Source organism: Falco peregrinus, chromosome 8 (genome assembly GCF_023634155.1).
Source record: "Falco peregrinus isolate bFalPer1 chromosome 8, bFalPer1.pri, whole genome shotgun sequence".
Classification (NCBI taxonomy): Eukaryota; Metazoa; Chordata; class Aves; order Falconiformes; family Falconidae; genus Falco; species Falco peregrinus.
The window spans coordinates 20,841,177-20,859,866 of NC_073728.1; the positions used below are offsets into that span (position 1 = coordinate 20,841,177).

An 18,690-nucleotide genomic window follows, 5' to 3' on the forward strand; every position below is an offset into this window, starting at 1 on the left:
GCCCGGGCCGCGTGCCCGTGCTTGGGGTCGATGCCGGCCGGCGCCGGGGGCGTAGGAACGACGTGATTTTTCAAAGGAAGAGGAGGCGAAAGGCGCGCTCGGCGCTGCTGTGGCTCCCGCCTGTCAGAGCCTCGGCCGCGGCAGCCGCCGCTTTCCCTCCACGCGGGAGCCACGGCTGAGCCGGGGCTTTGAAAATGGCGCGCAGCTCCCCAACGCCGGCAGCTCGGTGCCCGCCGCCACCCCTCGGCGCCCAACATCCCCCGGCGGCGGGGCCGCTGAGCGGCGCCGCCCCGCCCCGCGCTGACGGCCGCCAGGGGGGCCCGGGCAGCCGCGGGCGGCCCCGCGCCCGCTCGCCTCCCCGACATGGTATCACCCGAAACCCGCATCCCGCCGCGGCGTGGTACGTCCCGGCGCGGGAGGCGCTTCCCCGGGGCCGGGCGCGCCCGCCGCCCCCCCCCCGGCCCCGCGCTTCCCTCACGCGGCGAGGGACAAGGGCGCGCCCGCCGCTCCCTCCCTTTGTGTGCGAGCGAGGGAGCGCGCGCGGGCGGGCCCGGCACACAGCGCGCGGAGGGCGCCGAGCAGTGTGAGAGCCGCGGGCGGGCGGCGGCGGGAGCGCCGGGGGCGGGGGGGGTGGAGGTGGAGTGAGGAGCGCGGGGCGGCGGCGGCGGGGCGGGAGTGGGAGGGAGAGGGAGGGAAGGAAGGAGGGCGGCTGGCGGCGGCGGGTAACGATGGCGTGGTGTGCGCGGCCGCTGGGCGGCCGGGAGCGCTGAGGGGAAGGAGCCGGCGGGACCCCCGCCCCCAGGTAGGCTGGCTCGGAAAGTTTGGGGCGAGGTGCCGGGGCGGCTCCGCTGCGCGCCCCTCGGGGCCCGCCGCGCAGGGGCGCCGCCGCGGGGAAGCCCCAACTTGCGGCCGAAACTTGCGGCTCCCCCCTTCCGGGCAGCGGGGCCGCGCCCGGGCGCCTCCGTCCCGCCGAGCCGCGGCGCGGTCCGGCCCGGGCCCAGCCTCCCGCGGGCGGCAGGAAGGGCCGGGCGCTGCCCCCTCCCCCGCCGCCCGGCCAGACCCGGGACGGCCGTTGGCGGGAGGGAGGGAGGGAGGGAGGGAGGGAGCGGCGGGGGGGGGGCTGTCCGCCGCCGCCGCCGCATCCCCGCTGCAGCCGCCAGGTCGGTGCCGGGCGGGAGCAGCCGGGTCCCGGCGGACACAATGGGCTGTATCCCGCGGGGCGGCGGCGGGCGGCGTCTCCCTCCCCGAGTTTCGGATTCGTGTCACAGCCGGCTAGGCCCCGAGTGAACGCGGGCTGTGTCTCTCCGCAGATGGCTTCCCGCACGCCGCGGGCCGCGCTGGGATAACGCCCGATGCGGCCGCTGTCGCGCCGTGATTCCTCCCGCTCCCCGCGCACTGCCCTGCGCTCCGTTCCGGCGCCAGCGCGGCGGCTGGCCGAGTGAGAGCCTGCGCCTGGGATCCTCGGCGGGATCTGCTCTGCCTGCTGCTGGAGGGTGGAGGCTTTGTGCCTCGCCGTCGTCCTTCCCATTCTTCTTCAGGAGTCGAGGGGGCTTTCTCTCCGACGATGATGAAAACCGAAGGCAAAGGGGAAAGGACTTTAAGAAGTGCTTCTCCACACCGAAATGCCTACAAATCCGATTTCCATGCCATCAAATGCTCTTTCGATGGCGTAAACAATCCTGAATACACTTCCAACAAAACGGGCTTGCATCAGAAGCTGAGCACCTCTTCGAATGGAGGGGGAAACGACCCCCACAGTCGAGGCAGAGCTGCCACTTATGGCAATAGAGTACACAAGATCAAAAATATGTTTCTGCAAATGGGAGGCTCTTCTTCCACAGCATCTTGTGAAAGCAGCCCACCTGCTGAGACCAAATTAATCAGCCGGACCACAGCAGCAGAGTACGGACCTTCTCCAGGTAGCCCATCTTTCCTCATTGTCCAGAAAAACAATCTTCTCAATACCAGCACCAGCCCCTGCAGCAGTCCTGCAGATTCATTGTCAGTGCCTTCTGCTGCCGACAAGGTCATCCGTAGCAGTGATGAGGCAGACTTGGACAAAGTTGCCCTGGCGGAAAAGTTTTCGGAGACCAGGAAGCTATTTGAGCGAAATATAAAACAACGCAGCTCAGTAGACAGATACTCCCCCAGCAAATGTGAAAGAAGTGATGATAAGAGGAGACGCAGTTCAGCTTCTGATTGCAGCAGTGTGGTGGACCACTGCAGTTTTAATACAGAAGCGAGTCTTCCAATTGCGCTGGAGAAGGTTGAAAATCAAGGTGAGGAGTTAAAGCAGCAACATCCCAACAATGGTTCCAAATCCTCCTTCCTGAATGCAGGGCCCATTTCTAGAAGGCTGGAAAGCTTTCTGGGTGACAGTGATACTGAAGAATCCAAAGAAATGTCCAAAAATTATAGTCCTCTGAATCAGGACCCTTTGAGAGGCCACCACAGTTTGGGTTCATCTGCTGTTGCTGAAGGATGTCCAGAGAAGGCTGCATCCACCAAAGTGCCTATGATTCTCAGAGACGAGATGAGCGAGGTGCTTGGGAAAGACAGAAGCGAGCAACTGGTACTTGAGAGAAGCCTGTGGGGTATGGGCACAGCAGAGGCTCAGCAGAGATCAGACAGTGTTCTCTCCCAGGTTTCCCCCACAGAGAGGAGCTGTGCAGAGCTGGTTGCACAAGATGAAACCTCAGGGCATGAAAAAGGTTTGGAGAAAGTTCGTGTTGGTCAAAAGGATCAGCCACTCAGATGTCAAGTACAGGAAGAGAAGAGGAGCGACTACTCTTTGGAAGTGGTAGAAGAGTTTACGGAAGGCGGTGAGACCAGTTGGGAGGAAGAAGGAGATGGGATGTCTGTGGAAGATGGTCCAGTTACACGAGCTTATGATGTAGAGCAAGAAGGGGATACTGAAGAGGAGCAAGTGGTGGAAAAGCGAAGCGGGAACTTCAGTGCTTTTGGAATAGAGAATGTAGCTTTTGATGATGGCAAGGATACAGAGCCAGAAAACCAAGGGCCTGAAGGCAAAGAAATTTTGGAGGGAGAGGAGGATGAGGATGATGAATATATGTATGACAGTGAATATGAGGAGTTTCCTGGACTTTCTGAAGAGGAAGATCCTGAGCCAGACCGAAAAGTTAAGTTCTCAACAGCCCCTATCAAGGTAAGTACATTTGAATTTTCTTTATTTTGTTGTTTTGCTGTGAAAAATACCCAGGAAATATATTCCTGTGGTGTTTTTTTTCAAAGCTTTAAAAACCATTAAAGTGTATGTTTATGGCTTATTTTCAAAACTGAGTAGAGATAAAATTTCTCTCTTGTTCAGAACATTTATAAATTACAAGTGATTTCTGAACCACAGCAGCTTCATAAGATAGCATAGTGAAACACGTGAGATTTTATTTTACTTACTGGACATTTTCAGGAGCAATAAGCTTTTAGTAATAGATATAAACGCATGACCTTTAATACTTGCCTTCATTTCTTTAAAATTGAGGCATTGCATTAGGAAGGATTTTTTCAGTTTTACTTTTTGTACAAATGTTTTAAAAAAACCCAAATGAAACAAAACTGCCAATAACAAACCTTCAAATTCAACTCCAGATTTGTTTTCAGAATTGATTGAGAGAAAATACTAAATGACTGGTTGCTGTTGTTTGAGATTTTTTTTAATTCTGTCTAATGAATAACCATATGCATGTTGTCAGGAGGGTTTTTATCTACTGGCTTGGTGAATGAGCTGTAGGAGCATTAACATGAGCGTTTTGGAGTTATGAAGTTGCAAAAGTAGAAGTTACAGGGCAGACTGGATAATGAGGAGTACTGTCAGTTACAGCACTAACAAACTAAAAAGGTTTAGGTGTCTGAATTTCCCTTGCCAAAGATACAAAGTCAGTCATTCCACAACTCGGACTGTGTTTCCTGTAGTCTCATTGCAGACTTAAGTGATTCTAGTCGCTCTTAAAGTTTGGGAGGAGAACTGGGAGATGCAGACCAGGACGGAATGGGAAACTGTCCAGGGTTTCTCAAGCATACTTCTGTTCTTTTACTATTACATGAATGAAAAACATAATCTTCAATAAAGAGTTTTTATACTTTGATCGTACAGAGTCAGGACTCACTTTTACAGATCAGAGGGATGTAAAAAAAATATGTTGACTCCTGTGCTTCCTGCAGCAGAGAGCTGCAAATTCCCAGTTTGCTAAATGCACACCAGTGCTGTACCCCAAAAATATTTTGGGTGTGGCAAAATACACGTTTTGTTGCATATGGGGGTTTTGTAGTCTCTCCTGACTTTATATGGCTTTCTTGTAGTTGATGCTGCTTTAGTGGTGTCCTGGAGCACTGAAAGCAAGAGTGCCACTGTTGGAAATTGCGTAATGAGCCTTGTGAGGCTGAGAGAGGGCCCGAGGGGCATCTGTCCATTTCCCCTTTCATTTGTGCACTGGGTATCTGAGGAAAGTCCCCTGTAGTGTCTCCTGTAAATGTGTGTTTGATTGAGTGATTGCTGGTTTCCTGCTGTAGGTAGGGTTTTACTGATCATTGCTGAAATCCTACTGAAGCAGTGGCCATAACAGACTTTTCCTGCCTTGTCTGTTACATCTATGCCAGACTTAGTTGAAATAATGAGTAGAAATCTGTGCCACCTGCGATGGAAGCTCTTGCTAGACGAAACTCACGTTTTGGTAACTAGCACTGTTTAGTTACAGCTGCTTCTCTGAAAGCCATGGAAACCAACCTGTACCAGATTATCAATTACACAATCAAGAGATGGACCATTAGTAGCAACTGTTAGCGGTTTTCCATTAGAAATAACATAGCTCTTGCCATAATGCTTCACTTGGATTGGCAGAATAAACTGTACTTCACAGTAGTATGGTCAGTGAACTTTCTTTTTAAGCCCCTAAAATTAAAGCTTGTGATACTTCCCTTTCTTTATCCCTTTTCAGTGAAACTTAGGACTTATCTTTCCTATAATGGGTATAGGATCTCTTTCTGTATGTCATTTTCAATAGCTTTTCCCCCTCTGTTCCTCGTGCATAAGCAATGATTTCTTTCTGCTTGTTTGCCTTTTTGTTTCATATTTTCTATGGTACTTAGTGGGAATTAGTCCTGGTAGATGGGTTTCAGCTTTTGTGCTCTGTACGATAAAGAATTCAAACATTTTTTGCACTTCCCCAATATCTTTTTTTAGTAATGTACCTTTAATATCTCATTAACTTTTTAGAAAGTCTCACTTTCACCTCACAGGAGGAAATACCCCTTTTGATTTCATGTGTAGATTTTAGTACATCTTAAATTGGAAAAGAAAAATCCTTAGTGGTAGCAAAAGAATATTCTTGGTCCTTACCGCATTTTAGAGCGGTGCCATAGTAGTGAGAAATGTATCCTAGTAGCTTGTTTTTTCAGCTTTATTTAGACTAGTAAGTTGGGCTGAAATGTGAGTGCCATTCCAGGCATCCACAGCCACTAGAGGAGATCTGTGTTTCTCCTCCTCTTAGATGCTCCAGAGAGAGGCCAGGCTGACCTTGGCATTCTTGCTGTTTTCCTGCTGCACCTCTCTAGGGATTATGAAGAAACCATCTCTGTCTTTTGCAGCTGCTGTTTAGCGGGTGTCTGGTAAGACTGGAAGAACTCAAAACATTCGGAAGGTGTTCTCAGGGTTCTGCAGTGATGGAACTCTGACCATTGTACTTGATATACCCAAAAGGGAAGTTGGATATATGAGTAGGTGATGGATATAACGTACACATGGGCACCCTAAAAAGTGTATTTGCGCTGTAGCTGCAAGGAGAACTTCAAAGTTTCTAGTCAGCTGTAAAATTGCCAAGGCTTTTGAGTAAAAGGAGGCTGTGGAGCTTCCAGGGATGTATAAGGTAGCTGACACTGTTAGTACCCCATCTGACCTGTGCTAGAGATCTGTAATTAATGGCTGACATCTGTAGCAGGGTTTAGGAACATAATTTCATCTGATAATCTCAAGAAAGATGGAACATAATTATGCAGATACTCCATTATTTTTTGTTGCCCTGTGCCTGTGAAAATAAGCTTTGATGAGACTTTTTAAAATAAATATTTCAATTCTGTAGAATCTGGTGATAAATGATGTGTGGGAAGATTTCTTACTTGCTGTGGGTGACCTGACTCTGTAAGTCCTGCTGCTGCTAGATCTCTGCAGACCTTAAGGAACATTGTGTTTCAGTTGCTTGTTTTCCCTACAGTAGTGAAGAGTGGTACTGTAGAGTTATTAGCAGAACTTCGTAGACTGGGTTTGTGTTATGTTACATGAGCTATTTTTAGTCTCTTGTTGCCATATATGAACCCTGTAAGGAATGTAAAGCACACTCAGCTGTCCAAGGTATTTGCAAGGGAACTGAATTAGTCTGTCTTGAAGTTTTCTCAATAAACTGTGTAAACAATCAATATTACAGACAGTACAGATAACATCAGGTAACTGTGCTGTCATCCCTTTATATTTCACTTTGCTTTTGTAACCTAAAGATTGAACTCGCTTTCAATTATGTGATTACCTTGAAAGGCTTTAATTAACATAAATGTAATGACTGAGTACTGTTTGACATCTGTGATTTTGAAACTTTCCATTGGGAAAACAAATGCCTGTTTCCAAATTGACTTCTTGAGATGCTTTTACCTCAGACTGTGTCAAACTTTGTCTTCAAAACCTTTAATAGCATTGTGACTAACTTCTGCAATGATTTATGATCCTTAGAAATTCTGCAGCTCAGGTAAACTGAAAAGATAGTGCAGCTATTTGCTCCTCTAAGTCTGTTTGATTAGTAGTTACCAAGTTTATGTTGCGTGGGAGTGTCTGTTCCCAGCTTTTTGTGAATAATACTTCTTTTAAGATGATTAAGTCAAGAACACAGGTAAAAAAAAAAACAAACAAAAAAAACCAAAAAAAAACCAAACCCAAACCTTCATAAAGGCTTTACTTTTATATTTGTCACAGTCAAGAAGAAGTTTTAACTTATTCTTAAATAAGGAAACTGAAAGCAGTTTCACGGCTTGTGTGTTGTCCTAACCAGCCAAGTATCAGCTGCTTCTGTCTTGCACAGCAGAATAGAGCTCTTTTATGTATAGCTGGGGCACTGTTCAGGCTGGCATACTCTTCAATCTTTTTAGTACAGAACTGCTTACTGTGGAAGTTAATGAAGCAGTAAATGAAGATATACTTGAATTGATCTCCTGTATAACAGCGTATCTGTAAATGCTGACCACTTCTAGGAGATGCACAATTTTTCTAGGTCAATGTGTAGTCTCCTGAACACTGTTTTAACAAAATGTTGCAGAGTAGTGCTTCAGCTTCATACATCTTCTCATTTTTGAACTGTAACTTGTAGACTTAGAATGTCAGACATGGAAAGAGATAGAAGATACACTAACTGATGGAAGATACCCAAACCCTGGAGTTTCTTCAGTAATTAAGGGAATTGATGACTGCATAAACGGACAATTGTTTTTCAGCCATTGGTCAAGCACTTCAGTAAAATACTGTTGTAGCATTAAGAAAGAAGTACGTGACACGGATGCAGGTTGATCTGGGAAAACAAGAGATTTATGTGAGAGTAGATTTAAGCAGAATTGACTTGTATGTGAGAAGTCATCTGCCTTTGTTTTTCTTGACCCAAATAATGTAAGTGTATTTCCATCCTGCTTTGTTTGGTATCTTTTGCGATTGCAATTTATTTGTTTATAACGCATAGATTTTAATTGTTTTGAAGCTCTGTTTATCACTTGCATCAACATTAAAACATTCTTATCTCAAATTTTCCACGGTACTTTTACTGAGTTTTCACAAAAAGTAACCCTGTTGTGTTCTGTCCGCATCTGAGAGTATGGCATTTCCAGCTGGTTAATTTCACAGTATGAGATGTTACATTAACTGAAGGAAGAAGGTACATATTTTCACACATGCTTTGTTATTTGTGGTTGGTTGGGGTTTTTTTGAGGAAATGCAATCTTTAAACTCTTACTAAAATTTCTTTCAGTATTCAGAATATTCAGAATATGAATATTTTCAGTAATTGATATTATTCAGACAATTCTCAAAACAATATTCAGACATGCCTTTCTGGTTTTTGTTATATTTTGATTCCGTGACCTTTGTTCCGTCCAGAAAGAAGCACTTTCAGCTCTAGATTTTTTGGCTTTTTTTTATCGTACATCTTCTGTTGTGATTCTTAGGAAATATTTGGTATGTGAGTTTTACAATGGTAGATTGTTTTGGTGCTTCAAGAGTCTTTGGATGAGAGTCCAGTGCCAGGATATGGGGCTTTAGAGCAGAAAGCTAAACCAGATCAGAAAAAGCAAATAATTTCTTTTTATATCCTGGCTCACTGCTGGAGCAGCTTGACTCTTTACATTAAGATATTAACGTATTTCTTACGGAATTATTCCCTGGATGCAGTTATGTAACACAGTGGTTGCCCTGTTTGATGTACTTGATGATGCTGTCAAACTATAGATAAATAAGAGAACACGGAGGTTATGGATGTCAGGTGAGGTGACAGTGAGGATGACAGGCTATCACCTATCCATCCTCACTCCTTTTTCAGCCCCTCCAATTTCTAACTTCCTATCAGTTTCACCCAGATTTGACAGGAAGGGAGATAGATACTTTTCTAAAGGTATTTTCAGAATACTATTGGGCTTGGAAAAAAAATAGCACTTCTATCAGAGTTGCAGATTCATGCCCTTGTTAGTGGCAGGGCTGCAGCTTTAACTTAAGTTACTTCTTCTTTTTGACTTAATGTTAGCTGGTCTCTATGCATGTCCAAACTGTGCTGTATTGCTCTGAGAATAGCTATGGGGAACAGGAGGGAGGAAAGGGGCTGAATAGGAGGCGCTTGAGGGTTTCATGGGAGATGTAGTCAGAACGAACACTGAGGAAGTGGCAAGGGTCAGCAAAGATAAGCAAGTTTGTAGGAGACAGTTCATTAACTCAACAGTTAAACTGCTGAAAGATTCAGCATCTTTGTGATGATGATTCCTGTTATGAGCACTTGGGAATACTTAACCTAGGTTGATAAAGAATGAACAGGCAGTAGCGGAAACTTGTTTGTAGTTTACTTTTTGAGAAATGGAATAAATAAATTTTCCCTTTTCATGTAATTCTAACATAGAAGGTGAACACTCAGAAGGACATCAGTAAAAAGGAGTGTGCATCTGTTCTACTTAGTTTGCAGTCTTGAGATCATGAAGGTGCGGTGTAGCAGAGGTTTTTTACAGGGTTCTTAGATCTTTATTGAGTAGTAAAGTATTATTCCAAAAGGCAACATGCAAATCCTTTAGGTTTATTTCTCAATCCCTTTTGCTCCATCACCCTCTGATGTGTCTTGATATAGTGAGATGATCCTCCTTTTCAGACCTGGGGTATTGATCATTGCTAGTGGCAGTATTACTGCAGGTTAGTTAATTGAGTTAGTCTGGTATGGCAAGGTTATTTTCTTGTTTCTTCTTATGGCCTTTAGAAAACAGCCAGGTGGGCTATTTTTGTGTTCGTTGTTACTCTTTTGAAGTTACTCATACCAGTTTGCTTGCTATTTAGATATGGTCAGGTCAAGATTTTTGGTTTGGTGAATACTAAAGAACTACGCCTATCTAATTCTTCTGGGTTGCCAGGCTTAAATTGGTGGTACCAAGACACTGTGAAGCTTATGTATGTTCATAATTGAATTTCTTTATATACAGTGTCTTTCAGGAGCCAAGATTTTTTGCAGGTCCCCCTCTTAAGTGGTTTTGTGAGTAGTTTTTGCCTCTTCTATTTGGGATCCCTTTGTCAGTCAGAGAGCAGTGCCACTTCAGCTGAGAATGGTGGTGGAGTACAACCAGGTCACAGTGGAGCTCCAGTTCCATGGAGTGGATCAGCTGTCAACTTCTGCTCTGAAAGTTTGATATTTAATAAGATCAGTGTACCGAATCTGAATAGGTGCTTTTCTCTGTCTTCAGTATTTCTTTCACTGGTATTTAAAAGTAAAATACCTGATAGTGAAAGAGTGTTTCGTCTTCTGGAGCAGGTAGCTTAACCTGACTGAATCAGGTACCATGTTGTCTTGGCTTTCTAGCTAGCTCCAGTGCCTTTGCTGCTGCAGTGAAATACAGAACCAGAGAAAAAAATTATTGGTTTTATTGAGAATGAAGTAGAGAGTAGTGAGACTGGTAAAAGACCTGGTTGATGTGTGATGGAATTACCTGTATAAAGTTTTCTGTACTGTAGATACGAAGCAAGGTTGCACTGCCTTTGTGAACTGACTTGGTTGGGCATTTTGATAAGCCATGCAAAGCCACAGGATGAAGTCCGTAAGTGTGCACAGCCTGCCTGTCCACCTGTTTGCTAACCAAAACGGCTCTATTGAGTGTAACGGCTTGTAATATTAACCTGTTTAACAGTTACTAACATTCTGTTATGGAATGTTAGTTATAAAGGATACTTTTCGAAGAAGACTGAAGGTGTAAGTGTTTAAAAAAAAAAAAAAAAAACAACCACCAAAACAACAACAAAACCCCCCTAAAACAACAACAACCAATGACGACGACAACAAAAAACCACACCAAAAAGCAAGGTATTTCTGTTCGCTGATTAGAGGATTTTATAACATGAATTGACTTAAATCAGGTATAGTCACTTTTCACTTAAAATATAATAAGTAGTGGTAATAAAATAGTAACCATGTAGATCTCGGAAGCAGAGGGAAGAGTGAGTAATGGTAACAAGATACCTACTTTAACTGGAGAGTACTATGAAGTGTACATTATACTTCAGTCCTACTGTGTGAAATGATTATTCATGTTTGCCTAGGCATTTCACAATTTGCCAGGCATCGCAAAGGCGATCAATTTGAAAAGCAGAAACTTTTCACTACTAGATAATTTCCCCTGAGCTGTAACCTGTGTTCTGAATATTTGGCGTGTTCAAAGTAAGAATTGTTTCAGAAGAAACGTGAACCAGCTGGTATAGTCCTTGCTGGGTGTCAGTAACACTGCAGTCCCTCTCTCAAGCTGCAAGGTGTTACTTCAGCTGCCTGTGCGAAGGGTTGTGAGGCTTTCCAGCCAAAACTGTGGTATTACATGAGAATTTTAAAGGGATGTTGATATTGCTTCCGTTCCAATTAGTTGGGAGCCTTTCTGGGCAGTTATTGATTCCTTAATCTTACTGTTTAATGACTTCTGTAATGTTCTGCTCTCGATCAGAGACAAACAAATCTGTCTACTAGAAATGAGTATGGGAGTGGAGGTCTTTGTGTCTTATGACTGTAGCAGTTTTATGTAAACACGTGGTAAATTAGTTGTTACCCTCTAACAAAATTAACATTCTGCTAAAACTAGCATAGTTCTTAAGTAGACCTTTTTATGTACTGCTAAGAGTTTGGATTAAGCAAGGTCATTGGTTTTCTGTGATAATGCTGTTTTCTGTGATAGCACTAAGATGATATAATGGAGATATTTAATTCTGTATGGTAACAGGAACTAAGCGGTGGGATCTTTTAGACAGTAGGCTTTGTTGGTTTTTTTGGAGTGCTGATTCTGATAATGTTGATATTAGCATCTTCATAGAAGGAGGCAAACTGACTTTTGCATTCAAAAAGTGATTAATTTTCATGGTGCAGAGAGTGCTGTGTTTTTCTGTCTCCGAATAAATACATTTGCTGTCCAAGGACTGAGAATATATTTGAAAATTAACAGTTTAATGAAAATAATCCTTAAAAATTCAGCACTCTCTTATAACTTTTTTTGGATTCAAGTTATTTTTATTCATTCTGAAGAAAAGAGATCTTGAGCATAAAAATAAATTAGTTTTTCATAGCTTGACAAGGTCCAGAAGTTATTAATGCTAGATTAACCACCTAGATACATAGCAAGCTGTGGTAAAAAGCTTGTAAAACTCACATGGTTTCCACAGCAGAATTAATCTTGTTTCTCCTATGTTGAGACAATTAATTTGTGTTTGCTAAAGCATATCTTTCAAAAATATCACTTGCACACTAATAATTTTATGACCTCTGGCTAGCAGTGGCCTCGAAATAGTAAGATTAGAATTTCTTTTGTCCCTAGTGTGATTCAATGACTAAACCCCAGCAGACACAGCACAGGGATGAACTGTTTAGCTTTCTCATCAATCTTCTAAACTGTGTAACTTGTAACTTACATTATTTATTATCCACATTTTAACTGTGTTTAATGTTACTTTTGCTACTTGGCAAGAACAACTTGCTGAGCAGTTCTGTGTTTTCTGTATTAGTAGCAACAATTTTACTGTTTCAGTCTCAAAAAATGAATAGCACGTTAGGATTCCTGTACACATTGTGTACATGTACACAATGAAAATTTCTGTCTTTTGCCCTTGACTCTTTGGCCGTATTTTTTTTAGTGTGCTCTTGCTTTTCTTTTTGTTATAGCAGTGTTTGGCTTCTGGTTATATATCAGTTTTGCTTTTCCTCTTTTCTTTGTAAATATGTGTTTTTCCTCAAAATTAGGGTTTTTTTGGGGGGGTGGCGTGGGCGGAGGAGTGGTCTTACTATTTCAAAGTGGATCTGTCTTGTCTTAATTGTGAGGTTATGGTTTTTAGAATATTACCTGAATGTTCTCACACACTTGCCATCTGTCGCTTTAAGAGAAAAGTATGTATTTATTCCCTTAGTGGATTAGTCAGAATTGATTTCAGGTAGGTTTTTCTTAAAAAGTTAGTGTGCACAAATATTAGCAGTCTTCATTTGCATAGATATGTTTATGCTGTTGTTTTATGAATAACAATTATAAACATCACTGGAATCTAAGCCACCACTAGTTTTAAATTCTGTGATCCACTCCCAGCAGATGATCAGTTCCTGTGATCAGTTTTGTGTCAAAATGGGCAAATTCCACGAGACTCTCAAGTACAATGCTATTACTTCCAAGCTGGAAAACTATTGAATAATTTTTAGACATTCCAGAAGTATTATATTGCTGGCAGCCTAAGATTTGAAGTATATGTAACGATGGTATGATGGTGCAACTTTGCTTCCCCAAAATTTCCAGCACTTTTATAAACGGTTGTATAAGGAACTGGTCATCCCTTTGCTGATGTAATTCTTCAGTAGATAGTGACTATTTGCATAATCTTCTGCTTGGTGAGTTAGACCACTGAGTTAAGAATCAGGAAAATACAGTTGTTGGTGTCTCCAAAATGAACTGCTACCATCTTCCACATTTTGTTCATTCAGCTGTTAGATAGTTAGTGATCTTTAACATTTTAGTTGTATTATTAACACTAGATCATATGCACACTTATAAATAAGCAAACTTCTTTTTTTTCATGCCAGTATTTTATTTGTTCTCCAGAACTCAAATAGTCTCATTAACAAGTTATCATTTGTCCGTTCGTGAACTTCCTTTTTATTATTACTATTAAATTATACTTATTATAACTTGACTATATTTTTAGAGAGATTGATTTTTTTGTTGGGATGGAAAGGAACCGAACTAGACTGGTCTTGTTCCAAAGGGAGAATAGTGCTTCATTAAATGCTTCGGCTTCATATCCTATTTACTGTTTTGGCAGGGTGGGGACGGAGATTAATTTGAAGAACTTGGCCACCTTTTTTCTGATATTGGTAAAGTAAGGGTACTTGAGACCATTTGGTTAGCTTTTTTTGTCTATATTTTTCTGTAAAGTTTATGGAAGGCAGATACTGTAAGTGCAGCCCTTGTTGTCTTTGTGTCCATTTGTTGCCTACTGGTATCTGCATGATAGTCCAAAGGAGTTTATTTACCTTTATGCAAGACATAGGAAGAGAAAATTTTCAGAAAGGTTCTTTTATTGGGAGAAATATAAGACTTCTGAGAGTGGGTTTCTTCCTTCCCTTTCAGCTCAGTGGATCTAATCTTCTTTACTTACTAGACTGCTGTATGGCTATGCCATGTTTCTGGAGTAGTTGTTTTGCAAGATTTGGCAAAGAGTTTGTGAAACTGTTCTTCAGCTATAGCCTGGAGGTGAAGCAGTAAGCTCCCCATGGGAAATACTGAGTTATATTAATTGCTTTTTGGTAATCTGTGTCAATAACCATTTTCCTGTGTCTGAGGCTACTGCCATGCAGAGCTAACACCATATACTAGTGGATGTAAATTCACTGGGAAATTTTTTATTACATCTGGTTACAGTTCTGTCTTACTTAAATGATTGCAGTTACCTGTCTAGGATGTCTTAGTGGGAAAATGCAAAAGTTGCAAAAATTTAGTAGGCCAGTGTAAGTTAACTTTGTGTTCTTGATAAGGGAGACGGCTGCTGCAGCTGCGGTCCATAACTGTTTTCTCTCTTACAGCTATGTTGAGTAAAACACTCAGTGCCTGCAAAAACTAAAGCAGATAAACCTTGTTTTTCAGATAAATGGGGATGTGTGTGTATATTATTCTTTCTTTTTTTTTCTAACTTATGAATTTAAGTACCATTAATGAACATGATGATAAGGGAAATTACTGTTATATGTAGCACATTCTTTCTTTCTAGATTTGTCTTAATTCATGTTGTTTGTTTATCTTTTATTTTTAACAATTCAGAAAATCAGCTGGAGTGATTACTAAAAATAGTAATGTATGTAACAAGGCATTTCCTTTTCCTGGGAAACTGTCTGATTCCCTTGCAAAATCAGAAAACTACATCTGTTTGAAGCACTGGGATTGGCAGATGGTGTGGGGGGAGGGAAGAAGAGAGGAGGAAGGATTTGGGGGAATGTAGTCCTTAAAAAAAAAAAAAAAAAAAAAGTCACTATATCAAAGAGATGATGAGTGATTTCCTTGACTGATTTTTTTAACTATTTGGTGCATTTACAACACAAAAAATCTTGAAGGAATTGTTTTGAAGCTTTTACAACAGTACTTCTGTGCAAGTTGGAAACTGTCTTACAGCAGCAGTATTTATTAAATTGATGGTTGTTCATAAACAGGATCTCTAAAAATACCACTTCAATTTCCGTACTGATTTTCTTTCAATTATATCGTGTTTGGAAGGGGGTGGGAAAGCACTAAAAAAAGTCTTCTGTTACCTTTCTTAGGTCTTCAGTACTTACTCAAATGAAGACTATGATAGACGTAATGAAGAAGTTGACCCTGTAGCAGCCTCAGCTGAGTATGAACTTGAGAAAAGGGTGGAAAAAATGGAAGTGTTTCCTGTGGAAATTGAAAAAGGTGCAAATCAAACCTTGAACATTTGCAAGAGATACTATGCAGAGAAAAGATAAAACAATTTTAAACTGTGATTTCCCTGAACTTAGGTCTTAAATTTTTGAATGTGTGTTCAGGCTTCCATTTGTGGCTAGTTCTGTTGAATTCAGTGAACGTTAACTGGATAGGACTCTACCAAGTGCAAATTGTCATACTTAATTGAAGTTAGGAAGACTGCAATACTGAGTGACAGTCTCCACGAAAATATATGCAATGCATGCATCATACTGACTCCTCCAGATAGCATGAAGCTTTGAATCTAATGGGCAGTCATAACTACAGAACAAAAAGGCTTTAAGTAGTATCTAGAGAACATGTTGTCATCTTTTTTTTTTAAAGTGAATTTTCCCATCTTTTGTGTGGAAGGACTTGGAATGCTTTGAAACTGCTCACTAAAGTGTTACGTCTTGTGTTATACAGCTAATGTTAGATTTTTGAATCCCTTAGGTGACAGTGGTCTGGGCATCAGTATTATTGGAATGGGAGTTGGTGCTGATCAGGGACTGGAAAAACTAGGTATTTTTGTAAAAACAATAACAGATGGTGGAGCTGCTCAGAGAGATGGACGGTGAGTTTTTCATTGAATTGAATTTGCTTTTCACAAATTTCTAACTGAGCCAAATTGTTTTCATTGAATATGCTAAATAAAAAGTACAAAAGCTGAATGCAGTGAATAAATATTACATTACTGCTTTATGTTAATTTTTCATGAAACAGGATTTTATTTAATATAGGACATTTTTTCAAAATAAGCATACAGCATATATGAGAAAAGCTTAGAATGTGCCCATGTGTAAAAGTGCCACAAAATCATGTTGACACCCCAGGACGCGAATCACTGCAAATAGTATGCAAAATACTAAGGCAAATACTGTGTAAATTTTATTTGGTGATCTGTGTAGTAACAGAGCAAGAGATTGTTTCTAAGCAATTATTTCTTGGGACTCAGAATTTCTCTTTATAAATTGTAGTGAGTTTTAAGTGATACTTCCTGTGTCAAAAATCTGTCAAGCCAAAGTGTCTGTTGACCAGACAGTTAAGCATTTATTTGTTTTGCAGAATTCAAGTAAATGATCAGATTGTTGAGGTTGATGGCATAAGTCTAGTGGGAGTTACTCAGTTCTTTGCAGCCACTGTATTAAAAAACACCAAAGGAACAGTGAGGTATGTATGTCCTCTACAAAATAATACTTTATTTTTGTCTTTTTTCATTAATGGAGAATACAAAACCATAATATGGAAGTTTCACAAAGATGTTGTTAAAGGCAACAGGATGGTAAACTTAATTTCTTAAGAATATCTTGAGCTTTTTGCTGCAGGGTAATTTCTTTTTCTTCTGTAGGTTTCTAATTGGGAGAGAGAAGCCAGGGACTCAGAGTGAAGTAGCCCGCCTCATTAGTGAGACTTTAGAGCAAGAGAGATGTCTGTATGAGCAGCACTATGGTCATGATGATACAGAGCAGGTAAAACGTCATACATACTTAAATATTTTTAAAATAATGTGATTACCATTACATGTAATAACTTCTGCAAATGGAATAAATGTGTTTTGAATCAAATGGAAGCAAAAAAAGGGTAAAAAGGGCAGCTTGCTAAAAAGAGAAAATGAAAACTTCATACACTACTGTACTCTTATCAAGGCATATGATTATCACTACTACTATACTTCCAATTTATCAATAATCCAAAAGACGTTTTAAAGTATCGGCTGTGCATGATTGTTTTGTATATGGCTTACTTGGCTCTCTTTTGTGTAACTTTGATGACAGTGTTTGCAAGTCATCTTTGAAACTTAGTGTAGGTATGAGAAACTAAAAAGGAGTAGTAAGTGGTGGACAAGTTTTGCAACAGTTTGGATTCCTTGATTATGTGCTTTTGTTATTACTGCTACCATAATGCAAAGTATGTGTGTTACAGAAAGTCATTATTTTCCCATCTTGTCAGGATGATGACTATGATGATGATGATGATACATATGAGTCGCATTTACATGGAAAATCTGTAGAAGTTTTTGATCTTCCTGAAAATGAAGATATTGGTTTACCATTGGATATGGATTCAGCACAATCTCTTCTTAAATTTAAAGAGGTATGACAGCAGTTTCTTAAATATTTTTTGTGGTGCACTAGGGAGCATCTGAACCTTATAAGATTGAAATATAATCTCCTTCATGTCCCCCTCACTGTGGTTTTGGGTTTGTTTTCCCAGCATCGCCAATAAATATATCTGGTAAATGTCCCTTGAATTGTAGGTCGTCTTTAATTTTCTGATCCCAGCCTCCCTGTGCATATTTATAATATCTGGCCCTTTGATTTAAATTAAATTAAAAAAAAAGCCCTTGACATTAGAACCCAACACCACCTCCCTCCTTGTGATGTCTGAACATTGCGTTAAATAGATGTGATGCTTCTCTTCATTGTCTTTGGCCCATTGGACTTTGCATTTATTTGTTGCATAGTAGAATGGCTTTAGCTGGGAGGGGGAGCATGGGAGAACAGGTATGCCCATTCTGAATGGTCTTGAGTGTTGTGGTTAGATCTTCTTCAGGAAGACAAGAAAAACACATCTAATCTTCTACTCTGTTTCTTGCCCTGAGGTCTTCTGGAAAATGTCTGTGTATATAAAAGCACTTGATCTGTAGATAGGCAAGTTTTTGGCTTGGAGGTTTTTTTTCAGGTGGTCCCTTCTGGAGTTTGTTATGGTGTACTTCTTGGAAGTAATGAATTCGTAAACCCAATAGGCCGTTCCAGACTGTGAATCCCAAATTAATATAATTGGAAAATCTGGTTCCCTTTCCCCAAGGTTTTTTATGAAGTAATAGTTTGCGTTATACAGGTCTGTGGAATTTAGTCTGGGATTTAAGTGGTGCAGTCTTTGGCCTTTAGGGGTCTGGGCAGCTTTGGTAGATTTAAGTCCCTGTTAGTTTCACTCTGGAGGAGAGAAATACACTGCAAAGAAACTGTTTCATCAGATGCCATTTGTGCATACATCAGCTTATTTTTGTAAAGGATCAGTATTCTGTGGACCTCCTTAAGTTTGCTCTCTTGATAACACTGATGATGTCCTTGAGAAAGTTGAAATTTCAGGCTGTTGATCACTAGAGAACATTTATGGTTTCTCTAGGTTAGGAAGCATAGCAGCAGGCTACAGCATCTCGTAAGTGCTGTGTTTACTTGGGATACAATTAAATTCTCAGCTAGAATCATTACTATACTGTTACTAACATAATCTAAACAAAGGATAGTAATGAATTCATTTGTTTTAATGTGTTTGGTGCACTATGCCTTGCCAAAAAAAAAAAATAATAATCCCCCTAGGGTTGCAGATGGAAAGTGAGATACAAGAAATAACTATAGTTGTCAAAAATTGTGCTTTTGCACTCATGTTCTGTTTTCTTAATATATGTTAACGATTATCTTTGCATTTGACTAGGATATAGCTTTTATGCATTTCTAATAATCCTCTGAAAAT

General features: G+C 41.1%; 1 protein-coding gene across 8 annotated transcripts in view; it reads left to right on the forward strand.

Annotated features, from left to right (window-relative positions):
* The first annotated feature begins 305 nt into the window (after positions 1 to 305).
* The window catches only part of LOC101910411 (neurabin-1-like), a 43,139-nt gene continuing 24,754 nt past the window's right edge, over positions 306 to 18,690 (forward strand). For 3 of the 8 annotated variants that reach the window (XM_027786315.2, XM_027786316.2, XM_005237112.4), the window contains exons 1-6: positions 1,123 to 3,166; positions 15,051 to 15,183; positions 15,667 to 15,787; positions 16,279 to 16,383; positions 16,562 to 16,682; positions 17,164 to 17,307. In XM_027786315.2, the coding sequence (XP_027642116.2) occupies positions 1,565 to 3,166; positions 15,051 to 15,183; positions 15,667 to 15,787; positions 16,279 to 16,383; positions 16,562 to 16,682; positions 17,164 to 17,307 (2,226 nt within the window). In that variant the 5' untranslated portion in view covers positions 1,123 to 1,564. Of the gene's footprint in view, positions 401 to 444; positions 584 to 697; positions 803 to 1,122; positions 3,167 to 15,050; positions 15,184 to 15,666; positions 15,788 to 16,278; positions 16,384 to 16,561; positions 16,683 to 17,163; positions 17,308 to 18,690 lie in introns of those variants that run through there. The other 5 variants (XM_055812905.1, XM_055812906.1, XM_055812904.1 and 2 more) reach the window with 5 other exon arrangements.